The 15,950-nt window shown below is 39.8% G+C and overlaps 1 protein-coding gene across 4 annotated transcripts in view; it reads right to left on the bottom strand.

The window, feature by feature from the left end:
* The window catches only part of TBC1D19 (TBC1 domain family member 19), a 111,884-nt gene that overhangs the window by 57,704 nt on the left and 38,230 nt on the right, over positions 1 to 15,950 (bottom strand). For all 4 annotated transcript variants that reach the window (XM_006154941.3, XM_006154942.3, XM_006154940.3 and 1 more), the window contains exons 5-8: positions 11,250 to 11,324; positions 10,073 to 10,136; positions 8,846 to 8,892; positions 6,112 to 6,222 (exon numbers count right to left, since the gene is read on the bottom strand). In XM_006154941.3, the coding sequence (XP_006155003.1) occupies positions 6,112 to 6,222; positions 8,846 to 8,892; positions 10,073 to 10,136; positions 11,250 to 11,324 (297 nt within the window). The remainder of the gene's footprint in view (positions 1 to 6,111; positions 6,223 to 8,845; positions 8,893 to 10,072; positions 10,137 to 11,249; positions 11,325 to 15,950) is intronic.

Raw genomic sequence — 15,950 nt, 5'->3', positions numbered from 1 at the left:
CCTTTGGTAAAATATTTATTTTCCCTAACTTTTCCTACTTAAGAAAGGTCTTTACTCTGGTGCCTTTGGAGCAATATTTAGTGCTGCCACTTTTTTTAAGAAAAACTTTTTTTAAAAAAAGAATTATTTATTTTATTTATTGTTATTAATTTTTATTGGGTGGTTGGGAAAGTCATGACACATTTTTGCATAGAAAAATACATCACAACTTTCCCGACAACTAACAATTTGCTACAGGACACACCTGCTCACGAGAGAGAGAGAGAGAGAGAGAGAGAGCAAGAGAGAAGTGAGAAAGCAAGCAGCCAGATCCAGGATTTGAACTGCTGTAGGCTACGTCAGAGTTCAGTGCCTATACCACCACACCATCTGCTGGCCCAAAAAAACTGTTTTTCAATAAGCATTCTTAACTTTGTCTTTTTAAATAAAACTGGTCAGCAAAGTGCGGAATGATAATTATCCTTATCACTAACATCAAACCTTTCAGAAAATCCATTTTCAGATGTGCACACACACACACACACACACACACTCACAGAATATATGTAGCATTTAACAATTTTGCCTTCTAAAATTATTGTCTAAAATTACCAATATAATTTTGTATCTGTGCTTTCTATGGAACTGTGCTTCACTCTGCTCTTAATTAACTAAATCCAAAACAAATTAATTTTTAAATAAAATTGGACTAGCAAGTGCTTTGCTACAATAAGGATAAATTGGATTTACTCTCCAGACTTCCCCACTTATCTAGTAATCTAGTCTAGGGACAGTAATCATGTTTGTCTGGGACCTTTTAAATATAGAAAACCCCCCATATTACTGACATTATTTTTATGCCCTTTGTAATTAAATATTTCTATTAATATTTGCCTCAGTGTTTTATAACTATTCTAATTGCTGAAACCATACTTCCTTCTTTAAAAAAATGAAATTAGTTTTAATTATTTCTACTGGGTTGATAAATGATCCCCAAAACCAGCTTGTGACAAAAGACATCCCAGGAAGTCACTTTTAGAAATGTCTGTGTGTAGGAATGCTTGAATTCCAGGTTTTCTTTTTTCCTTCACAGCAGAAGACAAATCCTCTGGCTTTCAGACTTACTCTGCTAGCATCTGCACACGAGGCACTGCCTCTGTTGGTCACAATGTACTGCCGTTAGCGATAGAAACTGGAGTTGCTTGTAGCACGTAGGGGCACTTTTCCGTCGGTTTTTTTTTCTGTACTAGAAACTAGTCTGTCAGGTGAAAAGTGGGGAAGGAGCAGGAGCTCTGCTTCTGCGGGGCTGAAAACGCACAGGATAATGTGTCCGTGATTCCTCCGCTCTCACTCTTCCTGGGGACGTCATATTACCAAATTGCAAGTGTGAAATCATCCTGAATTCTTAAAACAATCATCTATTCCTTTCTTCCAGGAACAAGAGACAGACAGAGAGAAAGAGTACACCCCCCACCCCAAGGTCTCCATGCCATGATCTGCCTCTAGCTTCAGCCAGCCCAGATCATGGGCACGTGTGTTCCCGTCCTGCTAGGAAGGTCTCTAGATGCAAACCAGAACTTCTCAGAGAGTACCATGCCACCACTACACTGCCATCTGGCCCCTGCACTCCACTCTTTTGTTTTTTAGAGAAGGTTTTGCTATAGGGCATGTGTGCTCGCCAGAGATACAGAGAGACAGAGAAACAGAGACAGAAAACAAGAAAACATTCCCCCCCAACCCAGGGAGATGACCATGCCACTATCCCTTCTTCTCCATCCTTCTCTTAGGATTTTGGGTGCACACACACATGCACCCAGAGTGATTTGTAAGCTACCGGGTCTGGGACTTGAACAAAGGTCAGCCATGTGGAAGTCCAGTGATGTAACCATTACGCCATCTGCTGGTCTCTGCATTCACATTTTTAAAGGTATTATTTCAATATCTGCTGCCTTCCAGTCTTGCTGCTAAGAAGTCTGATGTCACTCTGATTCCTGACACTGTATGTATCCTGTTTTTCTTCTTTAAAAGGTTCTCAGATTTCTCTTTTTCAAGTGCCACAGAGTGAATTTTCTTTCGTTCATGCCATTGCAAGCTTGGTGGGATTTTTATACTGCATCTATTGTTTTTCACTTTTTGGAAATTTTCCTCATTTTTTAAGAGATATTTTTGCTATAGGGTATGTGTATTCACCAGAGAGACAGAAAGAGAAAGAGAGACAGAAAGCGAGAAATCACCTCCCGGGGGTATGGCCACATCACAACCTCTTCTCTGTGATTCTCCTCTTGAGACTTTGGACACATACACGCACCCAGTATAAGTTTCTTTCTTTTTCTTTTTGGAGAGATTTTTGCTATAAGGCTCATATGCTCTCCAGAAAGTCAGAGAGAAACAGAGAGACAAAAAGTGGGAATCAGCCCCCAGGGGGGGATGGCCATGCTGCAATCTGTTTTCCTCCATTCTCCTCTCAGGATCTTGGGCACACACACACATGTGCCCAGCATAAGTTTAAGCCACTGGGTCCAGTACTTGAACTGCAGTCGACTACATGGGAGTCCAGCGACATAGCCATTATGCCAACTGCTGGTCCCCCCAGTGCAAGTTTCAGGTCAACAGGTCCAGGACTCAAACCTCAGTTGACTACAAGGGTGTCCAGCAATGTAACCATCATGCCATCTGCTGGTCCCAGTTTTTGGAAATAATTATAATAATTATCTTCCTTCTGTTTTTTCTTTCTGGGACTTTTACCAGTCAGATGTTAATCTTCCTATAATGATCCCCTCTCTCTCTCTCTCTCTCTCTTACATACACATACACACACACACAGAGATTTGTGATAAAAAAGAAAAGTCAGACCTGCCCTCTAGGGCAGAGGGAACTAGATCTCACATGGCCAACCACGGTTCAAGCCCTGGCCCAGCAGTTTGAGAAACAAGCAAGCGTCTGCATGTATTTCCCAGGATCCTGATGGGCTGGGAAAATGGAGAGAAAAAGGATCGTAGTGTGACCAGGTTCAGTCTGAGAGATGTTCTCTCTCTCTTTCTCTCTCTCACATACATGCACATGCCTTCTGGCCAAAAAAAGAAAAAAGACCGTCACTTTATTAATTCATTTAATAAGCAGATTACCCTATGTTTTACATACAGGCTATATTAAAACATTTTTCTAATGGTTATCTTCTAAATTTTTTTTTCTCTACTTACCAATTCAGGGATGTCTTTTACTTTCAGAGGAACTTGGATTAAACCCAAATGAGTCCTAAAACTCAGAGAATCACCATTTTCATAATTTGGGTTGCGAAGATTAATTAATACCTTTAAAAGAAATCCAGGTTAGGGTTAGTTTCTCTATAGGATGTTTACACTTTAAAAAATCGGCAGTGATAGTCTTGATATATCACTACAAAACCAAAAACTACTTGTCATTATACATATACTTTAATTACAGTCTAAAATATTATAAAATTGTATTAAAATGATAAAATATAATTAAAATGGTTTTAATCATCCAACTAACAATCTACCATGTGAAAATCTAGATAAAAAATAGCCTAATTGTAAAATCTATTAAACATAATTTTAGAACCAACCCTAACACCTTTAAAACAGAAACTGACATGGTTTTTAGAAAGATGGCAGAGTGACATTATAGGGTATTTCCTCTAAACCAAACTCCCAGGAGATAAAAAAAAAATTCAGACACACAGCATATAAGAAAATCATTTATATAATTTTCAAATATAAGCAATAACAAACATCTTAGACATTGATATATCCTTTAATCTAGGCATCTTTGTTAAGTGTGAATATGGATTGCACTTCTAAGGAAAAAATTAAATATGTTTGCAAAGACTGTATCGAAAAAAATGGAGTATTGTTTATAATTTTTAAAAAAGAAGCTTAAATATCCCATTAGAGGGAATTATTTAAATACATTATGATAAATTCGTATAATAAATATAATATAATATGCCTCAATGAATATAAATAATAACATAAAATGTTTATATCATAGTGCTAGTTTGGGCCAGGAGATGGTATAGCGGTTACGTCACTAGACTCCCACATGGCCAACCGTGGCTTGAGTCCCAGACTAAGTGGCTTTAAATTCACACCGGGCACATACGTGTGCGTGCCCAAGATCCTGGGAGGAGAATAGAGGAGAAGGGATTGCAGCGTCACCATCCCCTCTGGGGGGTGATTTCCCTCTCACTGTCTCTGTCTAGCTCTGCTTCTGCGGGGCTGAAAACGCACAGGATAATGTGTCCGTGATTCCTCCGCTCTCACTCTTCCTGGGGACGTCATATTACCAAATTGCAAGTGTGAAATCATCCTGAATTCTTAAAACAATCATCTATTCCTTTCTTCCAGGAACAAGAGACAGACAGAGAGAAAGAGTACACCCCCCACCCCAAGGTCTCCATGCCATGATCTGCCTCTAGCTTCAGCCAGCCCAGATCATGGGCACGTGTGTTCCCGTCCTGCTAGGAAGGTCTCTAGATGCAAACCAGAACTTCTCAGAGAGTACCATGCCACCACTACACTGCCATCTGGCCCCTGCACTCCACTCTTTTGTTTTTTAGAGAAGGTTTTGCTATAGGGCATGTGTGCTCGCCAGAGATACAGAGAGACAGAGAAACAGAGACAGAAAACAAGAAAACATTCCCCCCCAACCCAGGGAGATGACCATGCCACTATCCCTTCTTCTCCATCCTTCTCTTAGGATTTTGGGTGCACACACACATGCACCCAGAGTGATTTGTAAGCTACCGGGTCTGGGACTTGAACAAAGGTCAGCCATGTGGAAGTCCAGTGATGTAACCATTACGCCATCTGCTGGTCTCTGCATTCACATTTTTAAAGGTATTATTTCAATATCTGCTGCCTTCCAGTCTTGCTGCTAAGAAGTCTGATGTCACTCTGATTCCTGACACTGTATGTATCCTGTTTTTCTTCTTTAAAAGGTTCTCAGATTTCTCTTTTTCAAGTGCCACAGAGTGAATTTTCTTTCGTTCATGCCATTGCAAGCTTGGTGGGATTTTTATACTGCATCTATTGTTTTTCACTTTTTGGAAATTTTCCTCATTTTTTAAGAGATATTTTTGCTATAGGGTATGTGTATTCACCAGAGAGACAGAAAGAGAAAGAGAGACAGAAAGCGAGAAATCACCTCCCGGGGGTATGGCCACATCACAACCTCTTCTCTGTGATTCTCCTCTTGAGACTTTGGACACATACACGCACCCAGTATAAGTTTCTTTCTTTTTCTTTTTGGAGAGATTTTTGCTATAAGGCTCATATGCTCTCCAGAAAGTCAGAGAGAAACAGAGAGACAAAAAGTGGGAATCAGCCCCCAGGGGGGGATGGCCATGCTGCAATCTGTTTTCCTCCATTCTCCTCTCAGGATCTTGGGCACACACACACATGTGCCCAGCATAAGTTTAAGCCACTGGGTCCAGTACTTGAACTGCAGTCGACTACATGGGAGTCCAGCGACATAGCCATTATGCCAACTGCTGGTCCCCCCAGTGCAAGTTTCAGGTCAACAGGTCCAGGACTCAAACCTCAGTTGACTACAAGGGTGTCCAGCAATGTAACCATCATGCCATCTGCTGGTCCCAGTTTTTGGAAATAATTATAATAATTATCTTCCTTCTGTTTTTTCTTTCTGGGACTTTTACCAGTCAGATGTTAATCTTCCTCTAATGATCCCCTCTCTCTCTCTCTCTCTCTCTTACATACACATACACACACACACAGAGATTTGTGATAAAAAAGAAAAGTCAGACCTGCCCTCTAGGGCAGAGGGAACTAGATCTCACATGGCCAACCACGGTTCAAGCCCTGGCCCAGCAGTTTGAGAAACAAGCAAGCGTCTGCATGTATTTCCCAGGATCCTGATGGGCTGGGAAAATGGAGAGAAAAAGGATCGTAGTGTGACCAGGTTCAGTCTGAGAGATGTTCTCTCTCTCTTTCTCTCTCTCACATACATGCACATGCCTTCTGGCCAAAAAAAGAAAAAAGACCGTCACTTTATTAATTCATTTAATAAGCAGATTACCCTATGTTTTACATACAGGCTATATTAAAACATTTTTCTAATGGTTATCTTCTAAATTTTTTTTTCTCTACTTACCAATTCAGGGATGTCTTTTACTTTCAGAGGAACTTGGATTAAACCCAAATGAGTCCTAAAACTCAGAGAATCACCATTTTCATAATTTGGGTTGCGAAGATTAATTAATACCTTTAAAAGAAATCCAGGTTAGGGTTAGTTTCTCTATAGGATGTTTACACTTTAAAAAATCGGCAGTGATAGTCTTGATATATCACTACAAAACCAAAAACTACTTGTCATTATACATATACTTTAATTACAGTCTAAAATATTATAAAATTGTATTAAAATGATAAAATATAATTAAAATGGTTTTAATCATCCAACTAACAATCTACCATGTGAAAATCTAGATAAAAAATAGCCTAATTGTAAAATCTATTAAACATAATTTTAGAACCAACCCTAACACCTTTAAAACAGAAACTGACATGGTTTTTAGAAAGATGGCAGAGTGACATTATAGGGTATTTCCTCTAAACCAAACTCCCAGGAGATAAAAAAAAAATTCAGACACACAGCATATAAGAAAATCATTTATATAATTTTCAAATATAAGCAATAACAAACATCTTAGACATTGATATATCCTTTAATCTAGGCATCTTTGTTAAGTGTGAATATGGATTGCACTTCTAAGGAAAAAATTAAATATGTTTGCAAAGACTGTATCGAAAAAAATGGAGTATTGTTTATAATTTTTAAAAAAGAAGCTTAAATATCCCATTAGAGGGAATTATTTAAATACATTATGATAAATTCGTATAATAAATATAATATAATATGCCTCAATGAATATAAATAATAACATAAAATGTTTATATCATAGTGCTAGTTTGGGCCAGGAGATGGTATAGCGGTTACGTCACTAGACTCCCACATGGCCAACCGTGGCTTGAGTCCCAGACTAAGTGGCTTTAAATTCACACCGGGCACATACGTGTGCGTGCCCAAGATCCTGGGAGGAGAATAGAGGAGAAGGGATTGCAGCGTCACCATCCCCTCTGGGGGGTGATTTCCCTCTCACTGTCTCTGTCTCTGGCAAGCACATGTGCCCTAAGGCAAAAACTTCTAAAAAAAAAAGTATAGTAAACACTTGGAGAAAAATGGTGCTGAGTGTGCGTGTGAGCATTTGAGAGGGTGAGTGTGCGTGTATGCACGAGTGTCTGTGTGTGCATGCAAAGGTGTGTGTGGGGACACAGGGGCAGCGGCGTAGGCTCTCCTGGTGGAGGAGCTGCCATCACCAGTGCCACTCGGGCTCTGGTGCTTCTCACTAGCAGATTTGGAGTACACACCATTTTGTAAGATTTACAAAATTCTACTCAGGAGGAAGTTGCTAGGAGTAGTTACGACTGGGCATCCAGCCTTCCTGACACCACCCTCCATGCTGGGCCAGGCTGCCAGCCCTGCTGCTGAGACTCAGTCCCTGGTATTTTCTGGGGAGGGGGGGAGGGGGGTGTTACCTCTCCAGACCCAGCTACTGCTGGAACCACGAGACAGACAGGGACTGAGCAGGCTGTGGCATGGCTGGAGTGACCGACAGAGGCATAGAGAGGCAGCCAGGAAAGCGCTGAGTAAGCAGGCTGAAGCAGAGCCCAAAGCTGAGAATTCCTAGAGGGAGTGGCAAAAGTGCACTGCGGCCTCTCATTCAACTAGAAACTCCTGCCCTGATGTCTCTCTGAGAAGAGAGTAGTGAGGTGACACCGATGAAGTACAAGAAAAAGATGGCAGGAATTCTGGAACAAATTTTGATTTAGAAATGTAAAGGAGAGTCAACCATCTGAAGCCAATGAGGCTCCGGAGGAGTGCCCTGCCCACATGCCCTCCAGAGGAAACCAACAAGAGAAACTCCACTCTGAAACTCTGAACCCCCGACTGTTACCATGGATTCCAGCGCTCCCCACCTACGGAACACCAAAACTGGCACTAAGCTAACACACATCTTAAGGGAAGAGTACAACCATATAGCTTCAGATTAAACATGGCCTCCCATCCCAGCCTCACCCCAAGTGTCAAGAGCACTGCGCGGTCTTGTGAGTAGACCAGTAGATAAAACTCTGTTTACGGTCGAGGCTCCACAACCTGGTAGAAGCAGCGGACACAAAGAGAGCACCCCTACCTAACAGAGATGGAGGAATTTGATGACTATCCCCCGTCTGACAAGCAGGGCAGGTCTGCACTCTCCTCCCTTCAGGCCCACACACCCCCACATGAGCTTTAAGCCACTGGTCTGGGGAGAACCACAGTTGACTACATTGGAGTCCAGCAACAAAACCATCACATCATGTGCTGGTCCGTACAGTGGGGAAAAGTTCATGCTAGAGGACATGTGTGCACGAGTGACAGAGAGAGCAAGAGGGAGAATAAGTACCCTGCGCAGCCCCCTTCCTCCAGTCCTCCAGCCCGCAGGATCCAGGGCGCATGCCCACACATCCAGCACCTTTTCAGGTCACCAGGAGGTGACTTGAAGCGTGGCTGGCCTGTAGCTCCAGCTCTGCTGTCTGTATGCTACTGACTACCCCAGAGGCTGGGCCACCACTACTTTTAATCAGAATGTTTGGATTAAAACATTTTTAATGTTTTACCTCCCTCTAATCTTTCACTATTGCGCCATATTTTCCAAGAGCGATTTCCAGATGTAATCTGATTGTATCAGTCCACTGCTTCAATGGCTCTGGAGATACTCTTACTCCATCACTTATCTCACATCACTCCTTCATTAGTATATGCATTTTTCTCTAGCAGAACCTACCTCGAGAAAATCCTTAGGTGCATAAACAGGCCTAAAAAGGCTTAAATCTAGAAAAAAAAAAGTTTAAAACAACATTTCAGTTAAAATGTTCTATGAAGTCTCACTAACAATAAATGTTAATTCTTTCATACACTGTTGTGCATACTGATTAACTTAAACATCTGCTGAATATCAATTAGCTGTTATACATTTTGTTAAGTATTGGGAACACAAAAATTGAATTAACTAAACGATGTCAGTGCAATGTAAAGCTTCTATATAAGAATTATCAAAATACTCAGAATACAAACAATGCATTCTTAGTGAATTCCTCTGCTTATATTAAACTGTTCTGCCTTTTGAACTCCATAACACAGTTTCCCTCTGTTACAGCATTTAGTCTGGGCTAGTCTCTCTCTCTCTCTCTCTCTCTCTCTCTCTCTCTCTATATATATATATATATATATATATATGTATGTGTGTTTGTGTGTGTGTGAGTACACATACTTCTAACAGAATGCAAAACTCACTGCTATTGAAAACCTTAGAAATGGAAAGAAAGAATATTAATATGTCTCTAATCATTGCTATAAAAATGTAGGTATCTAAAAATAGTACTATTATATGTGAGTGTGTGTAATTTTTCACTTTATGTATGTTTGTGTGTGTGTGTGTATATATATATATATTTAGCAATAGTAAAGGAGGGGATGATAGACTTGTACATGTCTGTCTATATAATAATAAACATCTATTTATTTTATAAATAAAATACAGTTGTTATTCATCATATTTTGATAAAATTGACTCAATTTTTAAATATGAAAATGAACCAAAATAAACCCTTAAAAGCATTTTACACTCTTAAAACTTGTTTTTCACTATTTTCATTATTTAACTATTTTCATCTCAATTAAATTAAGCTTGCAAATACTTATCTTCACTGAAGAACAAGCATCTCAAAAATCCACTGAATAAATATTCACTCTTTTACAATAATGTTTTACAATGCCCCTTTGTGAAAAGGCAAATGAATTAGGTATGCCCCAAATAATGGGGAACACAGACCAAAGTTAGGGTGCTTAAACTGCAAAGCGGTTCTGGCAAACAAAGTAAGATAGGAGACAAGTGGCAGGGGACGTTGCTAATCTCCTAAAAGAACTGTGAAATATGCTGCTTTGGAGTCACAGCTAAGCAGGCGGTTCTTTTCCCACTACGACATTTTGAAAAAAGGTCTTTATATTATACCTGGTTCATCGGTCCCCATTTCATTCCATTTATTCAGAAGTTCTTTCTGTTCTCCAACCGGCCTCTAAAAAGGGTCATTTTAAAATTGGTTTCATTTTTTTTAAGTTTAGCAATGTAGCTAAAAATCAATAACTTATTTGAAAGCTTAAATAAACTACCATAACATATGGAAAAATAATTTCATTAAACATGGAGAACTTTTTTGGAATTATAACTATAATTTGTTACATTAGATTTAGGTTCCGTGGCTCAGTTAGAATATGGTGCTAATGAGTCCCAGAAAAGGAAGCAAATGTCTGCTCCGGCCAGTACTGTAGTTCACAGAGCTGCTCCTCAGCCCCACGCCACATCTCTTACCCCATCCAGCAAGCTCGGAAATGCATCGCAAGGGGACTGGCCAAGAGAGCGTGAGTGTGAGTCAGGAGCACCGTCTTCCCAGGTGAAGGCCGTGCATGACAACCCCACACATTTAGACAGTTCTTCACACAGTTGTATCCTGGTTTTTTACACCACCTTCTGGTGCCTTCGGTGTCTCGGATATTACCCAAAGTACATCCACTATTCCCTGCCCAGCAGCAGGGAATCAATCGCAGGTAGGGAGAATGAAGTGAAGGGAAACTAGTTCTCGCCCACCTGTGAGCATTGCTCAAATGGCTTTTCTTTCCTTTCCCATCGCTCCTCTCTCAAAGTTCAGAGTGACAGATAGAGTGACATTAGATCTAGAAGAATGCCCGCTCTGCAGAGAGATGGCACATTGTTCTCTTCATTCCTTAGGCAAATGCTGAAAGCCAGTAGCATATTGCCTAGAAGATCACGGTACGCCTGAACTCCACCTGATTCAAGAAATCCGGCTCTTGTGCTGAACTAGTCAGTAGAAAGGGGACGAACGCAATCCGACCCTTTAAAGCATACTCAGTCTTGACCGCTAAGTGACTATGAACAATCTACACTGCAGAGTCTATACTTACTCTCAAAGATACAAGTTTCTCATAGTGATCATTACAGCATACGTAGTAGAATTCCGTATAGAATACACCCACATCATCGGCCCTTCATAGATCTGTATTTCAAAACGAGCTGCTATACAATTGAAAAAGGGTAAATGTGCCTAGCAGCGATAAAACTTCATGATCCTTTCTAGTAGTCAACTCGTAATGCTTTCACAGGAAAACGTTACCTTTCGTGCCAATGGTATACTCAGTTCAGTGCACATACTATTCAAACTCTTCAAAATTCGTTTTTCCCAACTTCCCTGAAAATAAAGCACAATCTATTATTATTCTCTGTGAACAATACTACAACTAATTTAAAAATAGGAAATACATGATGAGTTGTAGAGAAACGGCAAGGCTGTAGAGACCGTCTACCCTTGGTCGCTGGTTTACTTAGACACATAGACCACTGCTTACCAGGCGCCAGCCGCTATCCCACCGCTGGGGCTCAGCAGTGAATAACGGAGTCTCAGCTCCAACAGAACTGACTTTCTCATTGAGGACAGAAATGAGTACAGATTAAAAAAAGAATAGTAAGCCCACAGCCATATGGTGATAAACCTGATATGGTGATGAACCTGGAAGGTCAAACAGCAGACAATAACAAAAAGGGAAAGTAAGTTAAGCATTTTATAAATGTTTGATACTTATGAATCCTATTAATGACATAGCCAAAAATAAAATTTTATAGCAATTTTTATATTGTAATTTTCCCCACATACCATTTCACCCTTAAATACTTGAGTATGCCTAGTCTTAGAATAAGGGCCTCCTCTTACATACCACAATACCATTATCACACCTACACAAATTAATGATATCGGCCAGCCCAGTAAGAGCAGCGATTAAGCACAGAGCATTGAGAGTTGGATCTTACATGGCTTATCACAGTTCAAATCCTGGCCCAGGCAGCTTGAAAACCACTGGACGTGCGTGCATGCAATCTCGAAATCCTGGTAGGACTGAGAAATGGAGGAGAGGCTGCGGCATAACCACACCCCATTGCAGAGTGCTCTCTCTCTCTCTCTCCCTCTCTCCCTCTCTTCCTCCCTACCTCTCTGGCCAGTACACATGTTCTCTGACAACTAAAAGAAAAGAAAAGAAAAAATGATAATATTTTCTAATGTCATCTAATACTGAGTCCATATCCAAAACTTTCCAGTTGTCAACAAAAGGTCTTCTGTAGGGATTTTTTTAAATTCCAGGATTAACTCAAAAATTATACATTATATTATATTTGGTTGTTATGACTCTTTCAGTTTGGCTTAATCTGGAGTCTCTGCAATTTTCTTTCTCTTATTTTAAGAGAGATCTTTGCTATAGGGTGCATGCGCTCACCACAGAGACAGAGACAGAAAGTGAGAAGTCACCCTGGGAGGGATGAACACGCCGCAGTCTCTTCTCCACTCTCTTCTCAGGATCTTGAGCATGCATGCACATGCACCCAGTGTGTTCCAAGCTGCCAGGTCCAGAACTTGACCCGCCGTCAGTCATGTGGGAGTCCAGCGACATAACCATACACCATATGCTGGTCCCTCTCTGATATTTTCTTTCTCATAACATTGCCTTTTCTGAAGAGTCCAGAAAAGAACCGGTTATTTTTTTTAAATGTGTCACAATCTGGGTTTGTCTTACTGTTTTTTCACAGTATTGATTACTTTCTTCTCTATCCCCTCTATTTCTTGTAACTGAAAATTGTAAGTTAACTGTAAGTCATAGATTGGATTATCCATGAATGCCATTACAAACCATACAAACTATATATCTCAAAACAAACCATCTCTAGTATTTTAATATTTTTTGAGAGGTTTTCGCTATATGGCGCGTGCACTCACCAGACAGACAGAGAGAGACATAGAGACAGAAAGTGAGAAATCACCCCCCAGGGGGGATGGTCACGCCGCAATCCCTTCTCCTCCATTCTCCTCTCGGGATCTTGGGCACGCACACGCATGCGCCCGGTGTGAGTTTTAAGCCACCGGGTCCGGGACACGAACCACAGTCGACTACGTGGGAGTCCAGCGACATAGCCATTACGCTAACTGCTGGTTCCCAATATATTATTTTTTCAATGACAAGCTAAAGTGTCATAATATATTTTTTCTTTTTAGTAAAATAAGCCCAGAAAAGGGACAGTTATAATCAGTTAATGAACATACAATAACTCCCTTACATGCTTTTTATAAAGAATACAAATGTTAATACATGTAAACTCCTTCAAATAATAACAGAAATGATAGTAATCATTTGATTATTGATAGTTTTTTACCATAGCTGACATTCTTTTTTTAATACACATATTTAAATGTATTACTCTCTTTATCTGCAATAAATTCTTCATGCCTTGTGTCATTCCCAACATCCTTATTCCTATTTTGTTTAGATAAAACTTACCTTTCAGGTATCAGCTTAAATATCACTTTCCGCATTAAGCCTTCTCTCTCCTTATCCCTCACCCCACGTAGCATTAGGTGCTTTGTTTACGGGCTCTCAGAGCATCCTGACCCCATGCTATCACGGCACAAATCACACTCTGGCTAGCACATAACAGATGCTCAAGAACGCATAGACAAGCAATGAGTGAACAGAAAAAAGCCAACTGTACAAGAAATACAAAGCTGTGTCATATGTATGAGTTTGGTGTATTATATATAAACAGATTTTCAAGAATAAAAACTACTTCTAATGAACTGCGTGAAATAACCCACAAACTATATTTATTTACTTTTAATTATCTTCTTTTACTCCCAATAGTTCATTTAGATCCAAGACTCATTTGGTCTTATTTGTCTAGCTCGTTAGTGAACCAACATAAATTATAATAACACAATCTATCTTTCACTTCCAACATCTTCATCTTTACTTAGTCTGGATAAATCTTATTCACTTTTCTGATCTCAACTTAAATATCATTTTCTCTAATAAGTCTCGGCCACCTGCTCCCTCTACCCCAAAGTGTTAAGAGAATATATAAGAAAAAACTTATTAAAGAAATGAAACAAAACAACACTTCTAACTAAATCATCATTATGAAAATAAAAATATCAAAATATTAAAATATTAAATATTAAAAATCCAAGCTCTGAACCTTCATTATTTACCTTATTATATAGAGAACCAAACTGCTAGCTACTGAATTATCTCATTCCACTCACTCATGAGAGTGGCCCTAGAATTTATAAACAGACAGTAACTCTCAGACATAAAACCAAATCACAGTCACAGTAGACATCAACGTTTGGCGCGTAGAGAATACTGGACATATTTTAAAGACTGTGACACACGATGTTTTTAGACGGGTTTTTGCTATAGAGACAGAGAGAGGGAAAAAGTGAGAAATCAACCCCCAAGGGATGACCACACTGCAGTTCCTTCTCCACCATTCTTCTCTTGGGATTTTGGGCGTGCATGCACACACACACCCGGAGTGTTTCAAGCCATCGGGTCCAGGACTTGAACCATGGCCAGCGCCTCCACTACTACACCATCTGCCGCCCCTGCAATATATAATCTTAACAACTCCTAAAAACCTCAAACAGGAAGACCACTCAAAATATATAACTTTTAGAAAGATACATTTAGAATGAATACTTAGAATATATAGATAGGATACTCTGAAGCTTATTTGTTAACTTAGCCTTTCAAGAATTTTGGCAAAAACAGCTCATATGGGTGTTTTTGGTTAAGTGCAATTTTAAGTGACTAATCATAATTCTCCTAAACAAATGTCCTACTACACTGAGAACTTCAATTTACCAATTTTAAATTTAGTATTAACTGTAATATGGCAGAAAAAAAGGCTAAGAGAAAAATTACACAGAAGAGAAGGGAGACATCAGAAGAAAGTACCCTGAACGGAAAGCGTTGAGGAGACACAGTGGTGTGATTTACATGTGTTCACATATGTTGTTTTTTCAATATTATGAGATATCTGTAACTATCCTTCATGTAAATGAGGAAACTTTATAAAGGAGCACACGAGAGAACAAGACAGAATGGAAGAATTAAAGAAAGCTGACCTAACCTGCACCTGAGTATCGCTTTCTCTGAGCTCCACAACTAAAGTATAGATTGAGAAATAGCTTAGAACAGAAGAAAGAGCATTTCTAAACATTGAGAAAAGGACATTCAGTTCAGGAAAACAGGGATTTTTTAAATGGCTAAAAGAGGAGATAATGAGGCCTAATTTCTAAGATTTCAAGTACTGAAAGGACTACTCAAAGCATATTTATTGGGCACCTATTAAACATATGCCACTGAAGATAAATAAAACACATCCTGTCACTAAGAAACATCACTTTTGTGGTGGAGGTGACAAGAACAAATAACATGACATAGGTCTCAAAAAATTCACAAATGCTATGTCGGTCCATATGTCATAAATGACAGAAAGAACATGAAAGAATGAGCAAAGAAACAGGAAGGCAGTCATAGCAGAACTTGTAGCTGTCAAGGAAATATGTATCATTCCTTGAAAAATCCTAAAATAATTAAAGAACTGTGACCCTAGTGGTTGGCCATGTCTTCCCCATTCCCTGTTCCCTGCATGTAACACAATGACAGGTAGCCAGGTTTTGCCAAAGTGCCCTTGCTAGACCTTCGTCACCATGGTCACAGAAACCATGACATGACACCACAAATCCATGGACACGTCAGAGGGTCAGAGTCACCTCCACAGGCACTGGAAACAGGAATACAATTTCCTGACAAAGAGGGGAGACCCAAGATGAAGAAGCAAGTGGCTGCTTTCAAGCTGGGTCATCCTTTAGGTTCCTTCAAGAACCGAAGATTCCTTCTCATCTTTTTTTCTTTTCTTTTTTTCCCATAGGCAAGTGCACTCAACTGGGGATGGGGGGAAAGAGAGAGAGAGGGAGCTTCCTCACTTT

Source organism: Tupaia chinensis, unplaced genomic scaffold (genome assembly GCF_000334495.1).
Source record: "Tupaia chinensis unplaced genomic scaffold, TupChi_1.0 Scaffold000426_1, whole genome shotgun sequence".
Lineage (NCBI taxonomy): Eukaryota > Metazoa > Chordata > Mammalia > Scandentia > Tupaiidae > Tupaia > Tupaia belangeri.
The sequence above is the reverse complement of the archived record's forward strand: the minus strand, read 5'-3'. Positions and strand labels throughout refer to the sequence as shown.